This window comes from Eubalaena glacialis, chromosome 10, assembly GCF_028564815.1.
Source record: "Eubalaena glacialis isolate mEubGla1 chromosome 10, mEubGla1.1.hap2.+ XY, whole genome shotgun sequence".
In the NCBI taxonomy this organism is placed as follows: Eukaryota; Metazoa; Chordata; class Mammalia; order Artiodactyla; family Balaenidae; genus Eubalaena; species Eubalaena glacialis.
This window is the reverse complement of record NC_083725.1, coordinates 54215821-54234289: the sequence shown is the minus strand read 5'-3', so window position 1 is coordinate 54234289 and position 18469 is coordinate 54215821. Positions and strand designations below refer to the sequence as shown.

Here is an 18469-nt window from a genome sequence, read left to right as displayed (position 1 = left end):
ATCATATTAAGCAGAGGAATGTAAGTAATATAAATAGTCTGTCTACTCAAGTCAGATCTTGCTTCCAAATTAGTTTACATCAGATCATGTTTTGTTGACAAGTAAATTCCCCCCAATTAATGGATTTCACAGTTTTTAAAATTTCTAGTTGTAGATAAGGGATAGTAGAACAAAAGAAGTTCTATAAATCCCTGAAATGACATTTAGAATTTAGAGCCTAGAAAATGCTTATTGTATCATTGCTGTATAAAGACAATAGTGATCTCTTTCAAGGAGTATTTCCTAAATGCTAGCTCTTTACATGCATTAACAACCCTATAAGCTTTGTTGTGTTATTATCTCTACTTGACAGAGGAGGGAAGCGAGACTAGAAGTAAGCAATCTCTGCCCTAGACCATCACACCACTAAATGAGGAGTGGGGATTCAAGTTCAGATGGTCTGGCTCCAGAGTCCACATGTTTGTCTTATGCTGAAATGCTCTGCTGTAAAACAGTAGATCATTAACAAAGGGAGCTAATTTATTTTGAATGTACTCAGCTAGTTGATGACATTTACAAAAATCTGTGATCATTTAATTTGTGTGGTTTAAAACTAACTAAGGTGTGTACTTTGGATAAAATAGGTTACCAAAGTATCCATGGCATTTCCATATTTATATTTCATCTGGATTTTCTATCAAATTGTAGACTCCTTTAAAGTTTATGCATTTTGGCTTCGTAAATCTTCTTGGAATATAGTACATTATCATAGATTTTTTTTTAAGCACTACATATTATCCTATAGTAAAATCACATAAGTCTACCTGAACTTTACTTACTTAGCCTTTTTATTCCCAAGTTTTGAAAAGTGCAACTTCTCCCCAGCTCTGTTGGTTATATAAAGTTAAAATTGTGAACATAAAATAAGATTAACTGGACTATTTCTGTTTATTATCCTCAAATTTAAAAGATGACATTGTAGAAAGAAAAATCATGTTAGCCCTGTGAGGCTTGCATTTGTTGAATTCCCTTTTGTACCCTATTTTTTTTCTTTTCCTTTTAATTTTACTTTTTATTATGGAATAGTTCTAACATACAAAAAAATAGAGAAAATTATCACCACTTTGTCAATCTTATTTTATCCCTTCATCTTCCCTTTTTGCATTACCCTAAAGAATTTTAAAACAAATCCCACGCAACATATTATTATGTCATTTTACTATAAAAAGAATAGCTTTTGCAATCACCTAAAGCTCTTATAATTTAAAATTTTGAAGAAAAAAATGGAAAAATAGCTCTTATTTTTCTTAAGTCTGAAGAAATGACAGAAAATGTGTTTTTATTTTGAGGTAGAGTTTACATGTAACAAAATGCACAGGTCTTGAGTTAATTCAATAAATTTTTTAAATTGCATGTATCTATATCACTCAAAATAAGATATAGGACATTTCTATGACTCCAGAAAGTTCTCTGGTGCCCCTTTCTGGTCAATTTTTACCATATCCCTGTAGAAGCAACCACTTTCTGATATCTGTCATCATTGATTAGTTTGGTTTTGAACTTCATATAAATGGAATCAGATAGTAACTATTCTTTTGTGTGTTGGTGGAAAATCAAATAACAGTCAAGCTAAGAAGAAAGAAAAGAGAATTTTATTTGAGTCAAACTGAGGATTATAACCCAGGGAACAGGTTTGCAGAAGCTCTGAGAACTGTTCCATTGGTCAGGAGTTAGAGATGCAATTTTATACATTTCTGAGACAAAGAATTTATGTGTTATATTGACAGGTTAGCATTCTACATAAAGGTGATCAAAGATGTTTTGGTCAGTTATGTATTGACCAAAGGCTCCAGAGGGAGCCTTTGGTCAATACAACTCCCTGTATGGGATGAAAAAGAAATTAAAATAACCTTAAAATTACAATGCTGGTGTCTGAATAAAGCAACCATTTTTCTTAAAGATTGATTACATCCTCCTGTTTGAGGAGGTCTGGTTAATGTACAATACAGATGCACATTGCACATTGGGAAAGGCCTACCACAAAGCGGGCATATTATTTTTTTTCTTTCTTAGTTTGATTTTCCAGTCATAGAAAAATTTATGATTTTTCCTCATCATTTGCCTTGCTGCTCTCACTCAGTACAACGATTAGAGATTAGTCATGTTACTGTGTGTGTTAATAGTTTCTTCCCTTTAATTGCTGAGTAGAATTCTATTATGGGACTGTTCTACAAATTGCTTATTCATTCTCCTATTTACTAACAGCTGGACTGTGTCCCATATGGGCTACCTAGATTCAGCTGCTATGAGCAATTTTGTGCAGGTCTTTTTGTGGACATATGTTTCCATCTTTCTTGGGTAAATACCTAGGAGTGTAATTGTTCTGCCATAGGGCATAATTCTGTATAACATTACTTTTCACAGAAGTTATTTAAAGTGACTCTCTAATTATACACTCTTACAAGAATGTATGAGAGTTTCAGTTGCTCCACATTTTCGCTAACATTTGAAGCTGTCTGTCTTTTTAATTGTAACAGTTCTAGTAGATGCAATTTAAGAATGTGTTTAATGTGATTTACAGAGAACATTTTGAAAGGGACTCCATTTTTATTAGAAGTATGTTCATCTTTTTTTCAGAATATGCTTATAGACGTGAAATCGCAGAGGCTGTCGGTCTTCCAAATATTCCTGTTCATCCAATTGGATACTATGATGCACAGAAGCTCCTAGAGTAAGTTTGTAAGAAACAAACAGATGGCTATTTGGGTATTTCTCTTTACTGGCAATCTTCAACTTTCATGCTTTTATCTCCATTATATGATACTGAAGTTTTCTGTGCTCAATTTTTACCATACCCCCCTAGAAGCAACCACTTTCTGATATCTATCATCATTGATTAGTTTGGTTTTGAACTTGATATAAATGGAATCAGATAGTATCTATTCTTTTGTGTGTTGGCAGAAAATCAAATAAGCATACAATTTTATCACCATTTTATAGAACAGTGGTTCTAACCTGGGATTTGCTTTAAATACTGGTATCCAGTGTGTGACAGCCATGAAAGTGAGTCTTTCAGATCATCAGCTGTGGGGAGTGTAATTGATAAGGTGCTCCACTGTGTTTTGAAATCCATTACCCTGTTTGTGTCAAGGCCATGCTTCTCATAGATGCTCCCAGTCAGTAACTAAATGTAACAACGGTATTAAATGAGGCCCAATACTGGGAGGCATGGGACTCCTCTGATGGGAGACTCTGGCTCAGGACTCCCTGACAGCCTTGCTTTCAAGGGATTCTGCCACCAGCACTCTTCTTTCTTCTCTTTCTCTTTTACCCCATTTCTGACCTGCATTGCAGTCTGATGGCTTTCTCAGCCTCTCTTAGCTCCCTTGCTATTTCCTTCACACGCCTTTCCCCTAATAAATCTCTTACTTATTGAAACCTCTTATTGTCTACTTCTTGATGGACCTGGAATAATGCCCTTTGAAAGCATCTTCCACTGATTTTCATCTTTATCCATTCCTCTTCTTCCTCTGTTTTCACTATTGAAGCTTCTCCAAAGCTGTTATTGTTTAACCTGACATTGGAGCTCTTTCCTTTTTCCTGTCCTGCTTTCTCCCATCTGCATGTCCCTTCTTCTCCATTATCCTTGAGGAGGGGAGAGAGCACTGACTTCTTTGAAAGTAGAATCACTGGAGACCAAAGCATCTGGCCAGTTAGTCCCTTTTCTTCTTTGAGTTTAAGATATTCTTAATCATTTTATTCTAGAATGTATAAGAAAATTTTTTTATGACCTAGTTCAGTGCCCTCATTTTTACAGGTGAGGAGGCTGTCATCAGAGAATTGGAGGTGTCTGTCCAATTTAAGGGCAGATTAAGGAAGAGCAAGCACCCTGGTCTTTTTTTCTTTTGAGCTCTTAGCTTTACCACATGGGTTAGGATTCAGGATGGGGCACAACTTTTGAGGGCACCACGGACTATGTGTTTGTGTAAATATAAAGTCTAAATATTCATTATATTTAAAAGATGAACGTGATTGTAGCTTTACTTGTGATAGTGGAAAATTGTAAACAACACAAATCTTCAATAATTGATAAGTAGTTAAATATGTTACTGTCTATGACAGTACATAAAGCCATTAAAATATATGTTGTACAAGAGTATTTAACAATATGGGTACATGCTTATGCTATACTATTAAATAGAAAAAGTAGATTTCAATATATATATATATATATATATATATATATATATATATATAATATTATATATATATAAAATAATCCCTAAATTATAAGTTTTAAAAAGTGAACCCATATTATCTTTGTAGTTAGAAAAAGAGTGCATGGAAGGAAAGAAGGAAGGATCATACAGAATTGGACGTGAGGTTTATTTAACCATGTCTACCATTTGACTGCTCTGGTAAACTAGTTGAATTTGGCTATGCCCTAACTGGGTAGTAGAATTATTAATACTTGATCAAAAAAATTACCAAATGTATTTAAGTCAGCTTTAGTAAGTCATTTTGTAAATGCAATCATCATTAAATAACATAAATTCTATGGAAGTATATTTTGCATTCAAAACACCATGATTAAAAATGAATTTTGGAAGTACAGAAATGTATTAAAAATGTATTTGGAAGGAGGAGATGATCTGTGTATACTAAAAGCAATAAGATAGTTTCTGTTTCACCATCCATACCTTCTAAGGTATAGTGAAACATTCTACAGACTGGAATTTAGTCATAAAACATTTTAAGAACATGTAATTTGTTTATGAATTTCATTGGGAGTATTTACTCCCTCTGCATAATTATCTAGGGAGTGTGCTACGTATCCATTATAGTCAGTTCTCATATTCCCACAAACGGCTAGTAGTGTAACATTATGTATTAATTAGAATAGACAGTATTTTACAAATTGGATATATCATACAATGAAATTTTCTTAATAAGTGTATGAGAAGAAGAGGAGAGACATAAAGTTATATAATGGCCCAGGTATGCCGAGAACTTTAATAAAATGTTGATGAAATGTGAATTATAGAAAAAAGAAAATTGTGTTTACCTAGGTGGGAAAAAAGGGGAACAGTGTGTATGTTCTTTCTTATTCTTTTTTTGCATCTGTACTGAAGGGAATGTGGTTATATGGTTTCTCTTTGTCTCCCTGAGTAACTCCCAGGATTATAATGACAGCAACGACAATACTAATAAAGACAATGATAATAGCATCTAACATGCATAGAGTGCTAATTATATTCTAGCACTTACTTTTTGCTAAATGGTTACATACTGTTTATCAATTCGCCCATAAAACAACTACATGAGTTAGTATTGTGATAACTAATTTTACAAATAAAGAAATCAAAGTTCAGAGAGTATGTGATAGATCTGGGACCCAAACTCATGTCTGATGTAAAAGACAGTTTGTTGAGCATCACTTATGCTCTATTCAACAGCACAAGCGTTTAGAAGGCATCTCTTTGTCAAGGCACTGTCTCTTTCTTGTGTCTCTGCTCAGAAGACCTTTAATGGCTTCCTACAGCCTGTCCACTCAAGGTACACTTATGGAATGGCTTCTTTTTGTCAAGCACTGTGGTAAAAGTATGATTTATATATAGGCTTTGTTCTCAGGGCCCTCAAAATATAGTATAGAAGCTCACAGCTTAATAGAGGCTACATGACAAACCACGAAATTCTAGCACATCATTTTCTGCCCATCTAGCTTATTCCTAATTTTTAAGAATTAAACTCATTATTTTGAGATAACTGTGACTCACATGCATCTGTAAGTAGTACTAAAGAGTCCCTCTAGGCCATTTACCCAGCTTTCCCCAATGGTAACATCTTGCAAAGTATAGTACAATATCACAACCAAGATACTGATATATTTTTTTTTATAGTCATGACACAAAACATTTCCATCATCACCAGGATCCCTCATGTGGCCCTTTTAGCCACACCCACTCCTTTCCTGTCCCCCTCCATCCATACCCTCTGACCTTAACTCCTAGCAACTACTAATCTGTTCACCATTTCTATAATTTCATCATTTTAAGAATGTTATATAAATGTATACCCTTGTGGGATTTTTCTTCACTCAGCATAATTCTCTGGAGATTTGTTCAAGTTGTCGTATATATGGTTTTTTTTCTTTTTAATACTGAGGAATGTTCCATTGTATTTGGTATCACAGTTTGTTTCACCATTCGAAGGACAACTAGTTTGTAGCTATTATGAATAAAGCTGCTACAGATAATCGTGTGCAGATTTGTGTGTCAACATAAGTTTTCATTTCTCTGGAGTGCAATTGCCGGGTCATATGATAATAGCATGTTTACTTTTTTAAGAATCTGACAAACTTTTTCCATAGTGGTTGTATCCTTTTACATCCTACCAGCAATATAAAAAAAATACAGGTCTTCCAATCCTTCTATAAGCACTTGTATTCTGACATCACAAAATATTTCAGGTTTGTCTTTTATTTTCTTTCAATATTTCTAGTTTTCTGATAATTTTCATCATGAATGGATGTTGAATTTTCCCCAGTGTTTTATTGTTGCTGTGGTTGTTTATTTTCTGCATCAATTATTCTGATCATGTGGTTTTTCTTTAGCCTGTTAATGTGGTATATTACACTTTTTGATTTTTGTATGTGGTATCAGTCTTGCATTCATGGAATAAATCTCACTTGGTCATGGTGTATAATCCTTTCAAAATGCTATTGAATTTGGTTTTCTAGTATTTTATTAATGATTTTTGTGTCAATATTCATATTTATCTTTAGTTTCCTTGTGATTTCTTTATCTGGTTTTGGTATCATGGTAATGTTTGTTGCATAGGGTAACTTTAGAAATGTTCCTTCTGTTTTTCTAAAGAGCATGTGAAGGATTGGTGTTTATTCTTTATTGATTGGTAGCATTCAGCAGTGAAGCCATATGGGCTTCTCTTTCTGAGAAGTTTTGATTACTTGTTATAGCCTACTTACATTTTCTCTTTCTTCAGTTTTGGTAGTTTATATCTTTTCAGGAATTCATTTCATTGAGGTTAATTTGTTGGTATATAATTGTTTATAGTGTTCCCTTATAATCCTTTTTATTTCTGTAAAGTCAATAGTAGTATTCCCTCTTTTGTTGCTGATTTTCAGTCTTCTCCCCTTTTTTTCTTGGTCAGTCTAGCTAATGATTTGTCAATTTTGTTGATCTTTTCAAAGAACCAACTTTTGCTTTCATTCATTTTTCTTTATTTTTTTTTCTAGTTTCTATTTTGTTATTTTTGCTCCAGTCTTTATTATTGCCTTTCTTATGCTTGATATGAATTTAGCTTACTTTTCATTGTTGAATTTCTTTAGGTGGAAGATTAGTTTATTGATTTGATAGCTTTCTACTTTTTTAATATAGGTGTTTACAGCTATATATTTCCCTCTAAACACTGTTTTAACTGCATCTCATAACTTTTGGTGTCTTATGTCTTCATTTTTATTCATCTCAAAGTATTTTCTATTTACTCTTGTGATTTTTTTCTATGAGCCATTGGTTATTTAGGGTCAATTGTTTAATTTTCATATATTTGCAAATTTTCCAAATTTTTTTCTGTTATTTTTTTTTCCTCAGAAGTTTATTTTAATTGCCTAGCAACACATTATCATAAATTGATCTCAAATTAATTCTTTGGCTTCAGTGCAGAATCATTTATTAATGATGATGGTAGTCAGCATCCATACATGGCTATTCTTAGAACACTGCTGTCTTCTTTTTCTTTCTCCCTTTTTTTTTTATTGGAGTATAATTGCTTTACAATGTTGTGTTAGTTTCTGCTGTACAGCAAAGTGAATCAGCTATATGTATATGTATATCCCCATATCCCTTCCCTCTTGGACCTCCCTCCCACCATCCCTCCATCCCACCCATCTAGGTCATCACAGAGCACCGAGCTGAGCTCCCTGTGCTGTACAGCAGGTTCCCACTAGCAGTCTATTTTACACATGGTAGTGTATATATGTCAATCCTAATCTCCCAGTTCATCCCACCCTCCCCTTCCCCCAATGTGTCCACTGTCCATTCTCTATGTCAGCCTCTCTATTGCTGCCCTGCAAACCGGTTCATCTGTACCATTTTTCTAGGTTCCACATATATGCGATAATATACGATATTTGTTTTTCTCTTTCTGACTTACTTCACTCTGTATGACAGACTCTAGGTCCATGCACATCTCTACAAATGACCCATTTTCATTCCTTTTTATGGCTGAGTAATATTCCATTGTATATATGCACCACATCTTCTTTATCCATTCATCTCTTGATAGACGTTTAGGTTGCTTCCATGTCCTGGTGGTTGTAAATAGTGCTGCAATAAACATTGCGGTGCATGTGTTTTTTTGAATTATGGTTTTCTCAGGGTATGTGCCTAGTAGTGGGATTGCTGGGTCATATGGTAGTTCTATTTTTAGATTTTTAAGGAACCTCCATATTGTTCTCCATAGTGGCTGTATCAATTTACATTCCCACCAACAATGCAAGAGGGTTCGCTTTTCTCCATACCCTCTCCAGCATTTATCATTTGTAGGCTTTTTGATGATGGCCATTCTGACCAGTGTGAGGTGATATCTCATTGTAGTTTTGATTTGCATTTCTCTAATGATTAGTGATGTTGAGCATCCTTTCATGTGTTTGTTGGCAATCTGTATATCTTCTTTGGAGAAATGTCTATTTAGGTCTTCTGCCCATTTTTGGATTGGGTTGTTTGTTTTTTTTATATTGAGCTGCATGAGCTGTTTGTATATTTTGGAGATTAATCCTTTGTCAGTTGCTTCATTTGCAAATATTTTCTCCAATTCTGAGGGTTGTCTTTTTGTCTTGTTTATGATTTCCTTTGCGGTGCAAAAGCTTTTAAGTGCAATTAGGTCCCATTTGTTTATTTTTGTTTTTATTTTCATTACTCTAGGAAGTGGGTGCTGTGATTTATGTTTTTCCTGTGTTTTCCTCTGAGAGTTTTATAGTGTCCTGTCTTACATTTAGGTCTTTAATTCATTTTGAGTTTATTTTTGTGTATGGTGTTAAGGAGTGTTCTAATTTCATTCTTTTACATGTGGCTGTCCAGTTTTCCCAGCACCACTTATTGAAGAGAGTGTCTTTTCTCCATTGTGTATTCTTGCCTCCTTTGTCATAGATTAGATGACCATTGGTACATGGGTTTATCTCTGGGCTTTCTGTCCTGTTCCATTGATCTATATTTCTGTTTTTGGGCCAGTACCTTACTGTCTTGATTACTGTAGCTTTGTAGTATAGTCTGAAGTCAGGGAACCTGATTCCTCCAGCTCTGTTTTTCTTTCTCAAGATTGCTTTCGCTATTCGGAGTCTTTTGTGTTTTCATACAAACTGTAAAATATTTTGTTCTAATTCTTTGAAAAATGCCATTGGTAATTTGATAGTGATTGCACTGAATCTGTAGATTGCTTTGGGTAGTATAGTCATTTTCACAATATTGATTCTTCTAATCTAAGAACATGGTATATCTCTCATCTGTTTGTGTCATCTTTGATTTCTTTCATCAGTGTTGTATAGTTTTCTGAGTACCGGTCGTTTGCCTCCTTAGGTAGGTTTATTCCTAAGTATTTTATTATTTTTGATGCAATAGTAAATGGGATTGTTTCCTTAATTTCTCTTTCTGATCTTTCATTGTTAGTGTATAGGAATGCAAGAGATTTCTGTGCATTAATTTTGTATCCTGCAACTTTACCAAATTCATTGATGAGCTCTAGTAGTTTTCTGGTGGCATCTTTAGGATTTTCTATGTAGAGTATCACGTCATCTGCAAACAGTGACAGTTTTGCTTCTTCTTTTCCAATTTGCATTCCTTTTATTTCTTTTTCTTCTCTGATTGCCATAGCTAGGACTTCCAAAACTATGTTGAATAATAGTGGCGAGAGTGGACATCCTTGTCTTGTTCCTGATCTTAGAGGCAATGCTTTCAGTTTTTTACCATTGAGAATGATGTTTGCTGTGAGTTTGTCATATATGGCCTTTATTATGTTGAGGTAGGTTCCCTCTATGCCTACTTTCTGGAGAGTTTTTAGTATAAATGGGTGTTGAATTTTGTCCAAAGCTTTTTCTGCATCTATTGAGATGATCATATGGTTTTTATTCTTTAATTTGTTAATATGGTGTATCACATTGCTTGATTTGCATATATTGAAGAATCCTTGCTTACTAAATTCTTTATACTATAGTTGGGTTAGTAAAAGGTTTGTATGATTAATAAAGAGATGATATGATTTCAGCCTTTTAAATTTATTGAGATTTTTTTATAGCCTAACATATGGTCTATCCTGAAAATTGTTCTAGGTGCACTTGAATATGTATACATATTCAAGTATGTATTCATACTCAAGGTTTTTGTTGGGTAACGTGTTTTATATGAGCCACTTGGCTTTTCTGGTTTGCCAGCTTCTTCAGCTCTATGTCTGAGATATGAGAGCCCACATGAAAACCCAAGGAACTCACCACTTTGTCATTTCTTGTACCCTGAGGTCCTGAGCTGGTTTATTTTCTTTTCTCCACCTTTCAGAGTCTTATGTTTATTTTTTATGTATTTATAGTCCAGGGAATTTTGTTGTACTCAGCAGGATGAATAGGGTAAAGTGCATCTTCTCAGAAGCAAAGTCTCACTGCTTTTCAAGCTTCTCTGTTATGGTATCCTAATCATCTTATACCCCAGCCAGATTAATCACCATGCCTTACTTTTGCTCTGACTCTTCGGCCTTTGTGCCTGTTTACATCATACATTGTACCTGGAATGCTCTTTACCTCCATCTTCCCTGCCCACATCTTACTCATTCTTTAAAAATCCAGATAAGTGAAACCTCCTGTAGAAAGAAAATTATTTCTGATCCCACAAGGGGAATCAAGCTCTCTTTTGTCCTTCAGAACTTTATCTATCATATATCATGCTCTGTTTTATATCTATCTTTTTCTGACTTATAAACTCTTTGGTAGAATGACCATGTCTTATACATATTTGTATTCCTTAGTGAGTACAATACAGTACCTTGAACATTATAGAGAATAAATCTTTGCTAAATGGACAAATAAAGTTTAATATGCTACACAATATAGATTTTTAAATTCAGTGTTGTTTATAGATATTTATTGAGCATCTATGATGTATCAAATCCTTTCAAAGACATTTCCGATATTATATTTTCTGAAATTTCTATGATTTGAAATTTAAATATTCAACCTGTTAATTTTCACAGAATTTATTTTTTATTTATATAGTGAAAGAGGGAACTCAAGAAAATTATATCCCTGATTAATTATCCCAGTGAAATTTAGTGACTAAAACCTCTGTTCTCCATAGATGTGAGATATTTTCTTGTCCTTTTGGGGGCACTGTAATCTTGGCTTTATATTTTATTATTTTCTGAGAATATGGACTCTTCATTACCTTCCTTATAATATGTAATTGACTTCCTGATGAATTTGCACCTTGTTTTGTTTTTCATATTTTTATTTTGAAAAGGAAATACATTTACACGGTTCAAAATTCAAAGGGGTGTACAATAAAAAGTTTCCCTCCTACCCATTTCCATCCCAAAGGCAATCAATGTTATTAGTCTGCAATATAGTACTATAAAAATATTTTATGTATAATCAAGTATATGTATATTCTTCACTTGGCTTCTACCATTTTTTGTATACATAATACTCTGCTATTTTGACTATTCATTATGATATTTAACAATGTATAATACCCCTTCATTTTACTTGATGCTTTTCATGTGAAATTTTATTGTACATAGATAAATAAATTATATAGTATATTACATGAAATTATGTTTATTAAACAAACTCCCTCATGAGATAGGAAAAAAACAGAGTAAATATTTACTCTCTGATAGAGCATTTTAAAACAAAATACTATTTATACTTAGTTTTCCATGAGAAGATAATCATATTGATGTAGTTTTGCACATATAATATATTCTAGGTCAAGCTGAGCTATTCACATTACCTCAACTGAGTAGGCAGGGAATAAGTACCTGTGTGCAGGCACAGAAAAAAGGAGGAAACTACAGAAAATGTTTCACTGTAAATCATAGGGTGCATGCAGGTGTGTGGACCAGAGATGGAGCCATAAAAGACAGATTGATGTTTTTCACTCTCTTAAGTTTGTCTGGAGCCATCTTCTTCAATCTGCTTCTAGGTAGCAAAAGTACATTTGGTTTCCATGCCCAAATCAAGAATAAGTCAATCTATGCTCTTAAACAGTAAAGGAAGATATGCTGAAATGAAACAGCAAGAACCTGACCATTCCACAGATATTATCATATTATTTTTCTCAATCACCTGCTGAGAGATAACCAGGGCTAGTGGTATATATGGGCTGGTCCACCTGAATCTTTCCACCTTTTTGAATTAAAAAAATGAATAGTGTATAAAGCTTTGAGGGGCTGTTGGTTGAAGTGACATCCCTTCCTTTGCCCTTCCTCCCTCCCCAATAGATGTGTGCAAAAGTACTTTGTAAAGGATGACCATACATGTGTTTGGGAATGTATTTATCAGTGGGAGAAATAACATAATGGGAAATTCCAAAGAGTTTGACATCTGCTGTTTCTTCAGAGCATGCTCTTGAGAGCACTTTTCACACGGTTTACTGTTGGAAACTGGTAACACAGAGTCCAAATTCTTGCCAACTGTTTGAATCTCGATTGTACCACTAATCAGCTGCTTGACTTCGGGCATGTTACCTAATCTCTCTAAGCCTCACCCTCCTTATCTTTGAAGTGGGGAGTAATAGCAGAACCACCTCATAAGAGGTGTATTAAGAGTTAAGGGCTTCCCTGGTGGCGCAGTGGTTGGGAATCTGCCTGCCAATGCAGGGGACACGGGTTCGAGCCCTGGTCTGGGAGGATCCCACATGCCGCGGAGCAACTAAGCCCGTGAGCCACAACTCCTGAGCCTGCGCGTCTGGAGCCTGTGCTCCGCAACGGGAGAGGCCGCGACAGTGAGAGGCCCGCGCACCGCGATGAAGAGTGGCCCCCGCTCGCCACAACTGGAGAAAGCCCTCGCACAGAAACGAAGACCCAACACAGCCAAAAATAAATAAATAAATAAATAAAAGGCAGTGTAATATGAGATTAATCTACTAAAAAAAAAAAAATAGAAGAGTTAAATGGCATATCCCTATGCAAAGCACTTTGTACTACCATGACTCATAGAAGCTATTATGAGCAGGCACTCAAGAAAACAAGTTCAAGGACATTGTAACTTATAACTTCAAAGGTTTCCTTCAGCTAATTATATTTTTTGTGTTCAACAGAAAAATGGCTGGATCAGCACCACCAGATTACAGCTGGAAAGGAAGTCTCCAAGTGCCCTACAATGTGGGACCTGGATTTACTGGAAACTTCTCTACTCAGTTAAGAGACTATTTTTATTATAACTCTCTTTAGGGGGAGGAAACCTTTTTCAAAAAACAATTACAGAGGATGACTGAAAAGTAAAATCTACTACCAGCAGGAGACATAACAACAGGTTGAAAAGGGGAATACACATATATCCTCACAATTGGACAATTGGTCAACGTAATTATTGCCTGTGTGCATTTAGAAATATTCAAAACAATGTCAGATTTAAAAATTGTGGGTGGCAAGCTGTTAACCAGTATTTTTAGCCTGTGCCCTTTATTTTTGCATTAGAAAAGTCAAGATGCACATCCATTCCAACAATAAAGTGAAAAGAATTTACAATGTGATTGGAACTCTCAGAGGGGCAGTGGAGCCAGGTAAATTGATCATTTGCTCAGCAAATATCGATCGGGCAATTCTTCGGTGCCAGGTACTGCTCTGAGCTCTGGGAATGTAAGGTGAACAAAGCAAAGCAACTCTTTGTCCTAATGGAACTCACATAAACACAAAATAAATCAATAGGAGGTAATTTTACATTGTGATGCATGTTGTGAAGAAAGTAAATGTTGGGACTAGATTGGTCAGATGACCGAGGTTGTTGATAAACTATGCATGCTTCAATTAAAGGACCAAGGGAGGAAGAGCAGGGAGAGATGGTTTACAGGTGTTTAATCTGAGCTTTCTGGATTTCTTTACCGCATATTTTGCCTGGAGAAATATCTTCATTACAACGATAAGTAACACTCTTAGAAAATTAAGATAACCTGAAGTTAATGAATCCTTTACATGGTTTTTTTTTAACACTGGAATGGGTGGAATATATATACACGTGATTTCCATATGATTTCAGATAACCTGCTCAATGATACATTTGAAAATAATCTTACTTTATTATGTTTGATTCCTTAGGAACTATATTGTTATATTTCCTACCCAAACAGACAGAATTAAACTGAATATCTTTTGTACAAGCAGCCAGTACTTTCTTTCAGGGATAAAGAATATTGATATGCTTCCAATGAGCACTAAACAATGTACAACTGGCTATTTATTGAATCTCACTGAGTACATATTTTGTGCCAGCTCTGTGCTAGGCTTTGGGGATGGAGGGATTTTTAAAAAAGACACAGACCAGAGACAAGAAGACCCCTACATTTAAGTGTGGTAAATGCTTTGTTTTTTTTTTTTTAATCCTCTTACTTTTTTTTGCACGCAGGCTTTTCTCTAGTTGAGGCGATCGGGGGCTACTCTTTGTTGCGGTGCGCCAGCTTCTCATTGCAGTGGCTTCTCTTGTTGTGGAGCACAGGCTCTAGGCACTCAGGCTCAGCAGTTGTGGCTTGCGGGCTCTAGAGCACAGGCTCACTAGTTGTGGCGCACGGGCTTAGTTGCCCTGTGGCATGTGGGATCTTCCCGGACCAGGGCTTGAACCCGTGTCCCCTGCATTGGCAGGCAGATTCTTAACCACTGCGCCACCAGGGAAGCCCCATGGTAAATGCTTTATCAATATGAAAAGACTGCCCAGAAAGCTGGATAGGGGTGCAATTCCCTCTCCCTGTAGAAAATAGGAACAGATCATAGAGAGGTAGAAACTTTGAGCTGTACCTTAAAAACTAAGTAGAAGGAGTAGGAAGTGGAGAAATCGTTATTTGGCCACTGTGTTCTCTTACTCTGAAAATACTGGAAACATAGTGTAAATAGGTAAGAGAAGAGTAACAGAGAATTATATAAAGAAATGGATAAGGATACTTTTATACTCACTTATCATTACTTATATACTTATAATTACTGTAATTAATTGAAGTATACATTTGCTTATCACATTCATATTTTCTTCATATATCAAATTCAGAACAAAGTGATATATTTACAAAAGTCTTCAGGAACCTTTGCTATCTTAACTTGAGTCCTGAGTGCTTTGTGTTTAGATGCTATTGAGTCATTTGCAATTTCCTCTATTCTTGACCTGGAATGGCAAGTAATTTTGCAATGATGCTTTCTAGACAGATATGTCATTCTTGGAGGTCACCGTGACTCTTGGGTATTTGGTGGCATTGACCCTCAGAGTGGAGCAGCTGTTGTTCATGAAATTGTCAGGAGTTTTGGAAAGCTGAAAAAAGAAGGTAATGTAAACAAAAAGTAAAAACACCATGTTTTCTGAATCTCAGTTTGGTCCTCAGTAAAGTGAGTATAAAAATACCACCTCATAGGTTTGTGTGAAACACAACAGAGAGGCTGCATGCAAATTATATCATCTTAGTAGCATAGAGTACTTAGGAGTGCTTAAAAGCAGAGCGTAGCTTTCAATTACTAGCAGCTATATTACTTATGTTGGTTAATGATATTGTTTATTCATTTTTATATATTCATTTTAAATAATTCATTTATTTATATAATAAAGTTCATATTATTTATATTTATATATTAAATTATAATCTGAAATAAAGGAATTATACTATTAGTGGTTTCTTTGGCAACAAAGAAGATGGAGATGGGTTTCTTTACTGGAGAGTAGACACCAGATTTAGGACATAAGCCAAAGCGTCCTGGCCTGAGAAATGTGAGCAGGAGTTCCTTGGGATCTTGCAGCCTCAGGCCTCAGGTCAAGTACACCAACTGACTGAGGGGATGAAAGCTTATTCAGAAAAATGCTGGTCTTCCTGCTTAACAGGATGCTGTCAAATTTTGATATCTGCCTTCTCACACCCCCAGCTTTGATTTCTCTCACAGAATTTAAGATTATACTACTAGCACAGTTACTTCAGTCATTTTAGAATCTTCATATGAAAACCAAAATAAAATTGAGTTCAAATGGTTACTTTTTAAAGTAAACATTACATACTGAGAACAGAAGGTCTACTTTGTTTACTGACCCTGCAAACAAGGTGTCTACGGGCTGTAAATGTGATCCATATATATTTTTTTTAGCAACAATGAATGTGGTAAAAATATGTTACATTTGTCTGGTACTTACTTTCTCAGAGAAACAGTGTTATCACGTGTTATCTATTTTGAACTCATAGGATGAGGGATAGGTTTAGTTATTTCTCTTTTCATTTTACAAATAAGTTAACTGAGGTTTCCAGAATCAAGTAATTCACCCAACGTTTTGTAGCTGGTGTGTGGCAGAATCAGAGAACTAGGGTTAAAATTCAGATTTCTGGCTCCCAATCCACAAAACAATGATGTCACTCTTTGAAATCAAATGCAAAGGTGCTCTATTCTTTTTTCCACACAGCTATCTTATTTTTTAAGAAAATAGAACTATGGAGACCTGAATTTACATAGTTTGTGAATCAGGTTGTGTTTAATAGTATTATAAAAAGTTTCATGATTTTGCCAGAAGATTCCCGTGGTAAATACAAAACACCACTATGACAATTACAAAGTACGCCAAAAGGCTGCAATGATGGGGAATAATAATTAATAGGAGATTTGAATAATGCTATTAATATACTTAACAAAAATGAAGCTCTGGACTCAACAGCTAGAGGGATATATATCCTTAAGCACAAATGAAATATGTACTCAAACAATAACAACTTACATGCCTGGAGCACTTGTTCAGTGCTATATTTATAAATATTATTCCATTTAATCCTCTTAACAATCAAGGAGTGTTATCTTTACTCTGCTTTTCCTGGTGTACAGATGAAGAAACAGAGGCCTAACAAGTTTTAGTAACATTCCCTTGGTCATACTGCTAGTAAGTGAAAGAACCAGGGCTTGAAATAAGATCTTTCTTTAACTTCAAGATCAGTGTTTATAACTCCAAGCCATATGACCGTCCTAATGAATGGTGTACTTTTCAGCAGCAGCGGACACTAGTGTAGCGAATGGAGCTTCTGTTAACTAATTCTGGCAGAGAATGGAGTGAAATCACACAACCAGCTGACATTGAACAATTGTTTGTGTGATGCCAACACCGCGTGGAAGAGTTGTAAAGGATTTTCTCTCAGTTCTATTGTCTCAGAGCACAGACCACATCCAGCATTTGCTTCTTTCACTCTAGGCAGCTGCAGACCACAGATGGCTTCCTAGCATAGGCAATCATTATAAACCTATTAGACTATTTTATGATCTCACAGGATTTTTACCATGTCTGCATTTCCCCCTTTTTCAATACAGATGTGCTCTTTTGTATTGACAGATTAGCTTTAAAATCTTTCAAAAGGAAATTAAGTAAAGATTGTCACCATAATTCACCCTTCCTAAACAACCAATGAATTTTTGCTGTTGTTACTCTGCTGGGGATGGTGATGTCTTGGCAATGTTATGCATTTTCCCAGCTTTTATAAGTATGCACATGTATTTCAGGATGGAGGCCTAGAAGAACAATTTTGTTTGCAAGCTGGGATGCAGAAGAATTTGGTCTTCTTGGTTCCACTGAGTGGGCAGAGGTTAGTTGATAATTCGATATAACATACATTTTCATAATAATAAAGCAGTTAGTATTTAATTCACAAGAATGTAAGAATAACTGGTCAATCCAGCCAGAAAATATTCAAATTTTTTTCCAGAAAGTCTGAAGCAACATATTCTTGTTCAAAAATCAACAATAAAAATTTTTTCGTCACTTGAGAACTAAGTTTTGTTTGAACTTTTAAAGCCACTTAATTTCAATTGTGGAAATAATTTAATCTTTGTTGTCTGGGAGTGTGATAGTAGCTAAGTAAATTCACTAGAAACTGGACATCATAATAAGATATAATGTTTTAATTTTTTCAAATTAACTCCTAAAGCTAATCACATTTAAATACTCCTTGAGCTTGTACTGTCTTCCTCATATCATAATGACCTACTCTAAATCATGCTAAAAGTGAAGTGGAATGCCCCACCACAGAATATTTACTAGGCTCCTTGGAAAGTAATTTTACCTGCATGCATTGTTGGCTTTGTGTAATAGAAGTGTTACTTGTAAACATATGCAAAATTAACATTCTATTAACTTCTAGTCATGCTATAAATATTTACTTGGCTCCTATTATCTAGGAATTATGAGAAGCCCTGTAAACTTCAATTTTCTCTGGGGTAGAAAAAAAAAGTAGTGTTCCTGTAGACAAAGATTTATGCTGGCATCAAGAAG

General features: G+C 35.0%; 1 protein-coding gene across 2 annotated transcripts in view; it reads left to right on the top strand.

Annotated features, from left to right (window-relative positions):
• The window catches only part of FOLH1 (folate hydrolase 1), a 59697-nt gene that overhangs the window by 22709 nt on the left and 18519 nt on the right, over window positions 1-18469 (top strand). For both annotated transcript variants that reach the window (XM_061202733.1, XM_061202732.1), the window contains exons 7-11: window positions 2617-2710; window positions 13299-13397; window positions 13678-13763; window positions 15387-15506; window positions 17701-17783. In XM_061202733.1, coding sequence (XP_061058716.1) covers window positions 2617-2710; window positions 13299-13397; window positions 13678-13763; window positions 15387-15506; window positions 17701-17783 — 482 coding nt within the window. The remainder of the gene's footprint in view (window positions 1-2616; window positions 2711-13298; window positions 13398-13677; window positions 13764-15386; window positions 15507-17700; window positions 17784-18469) is intronic.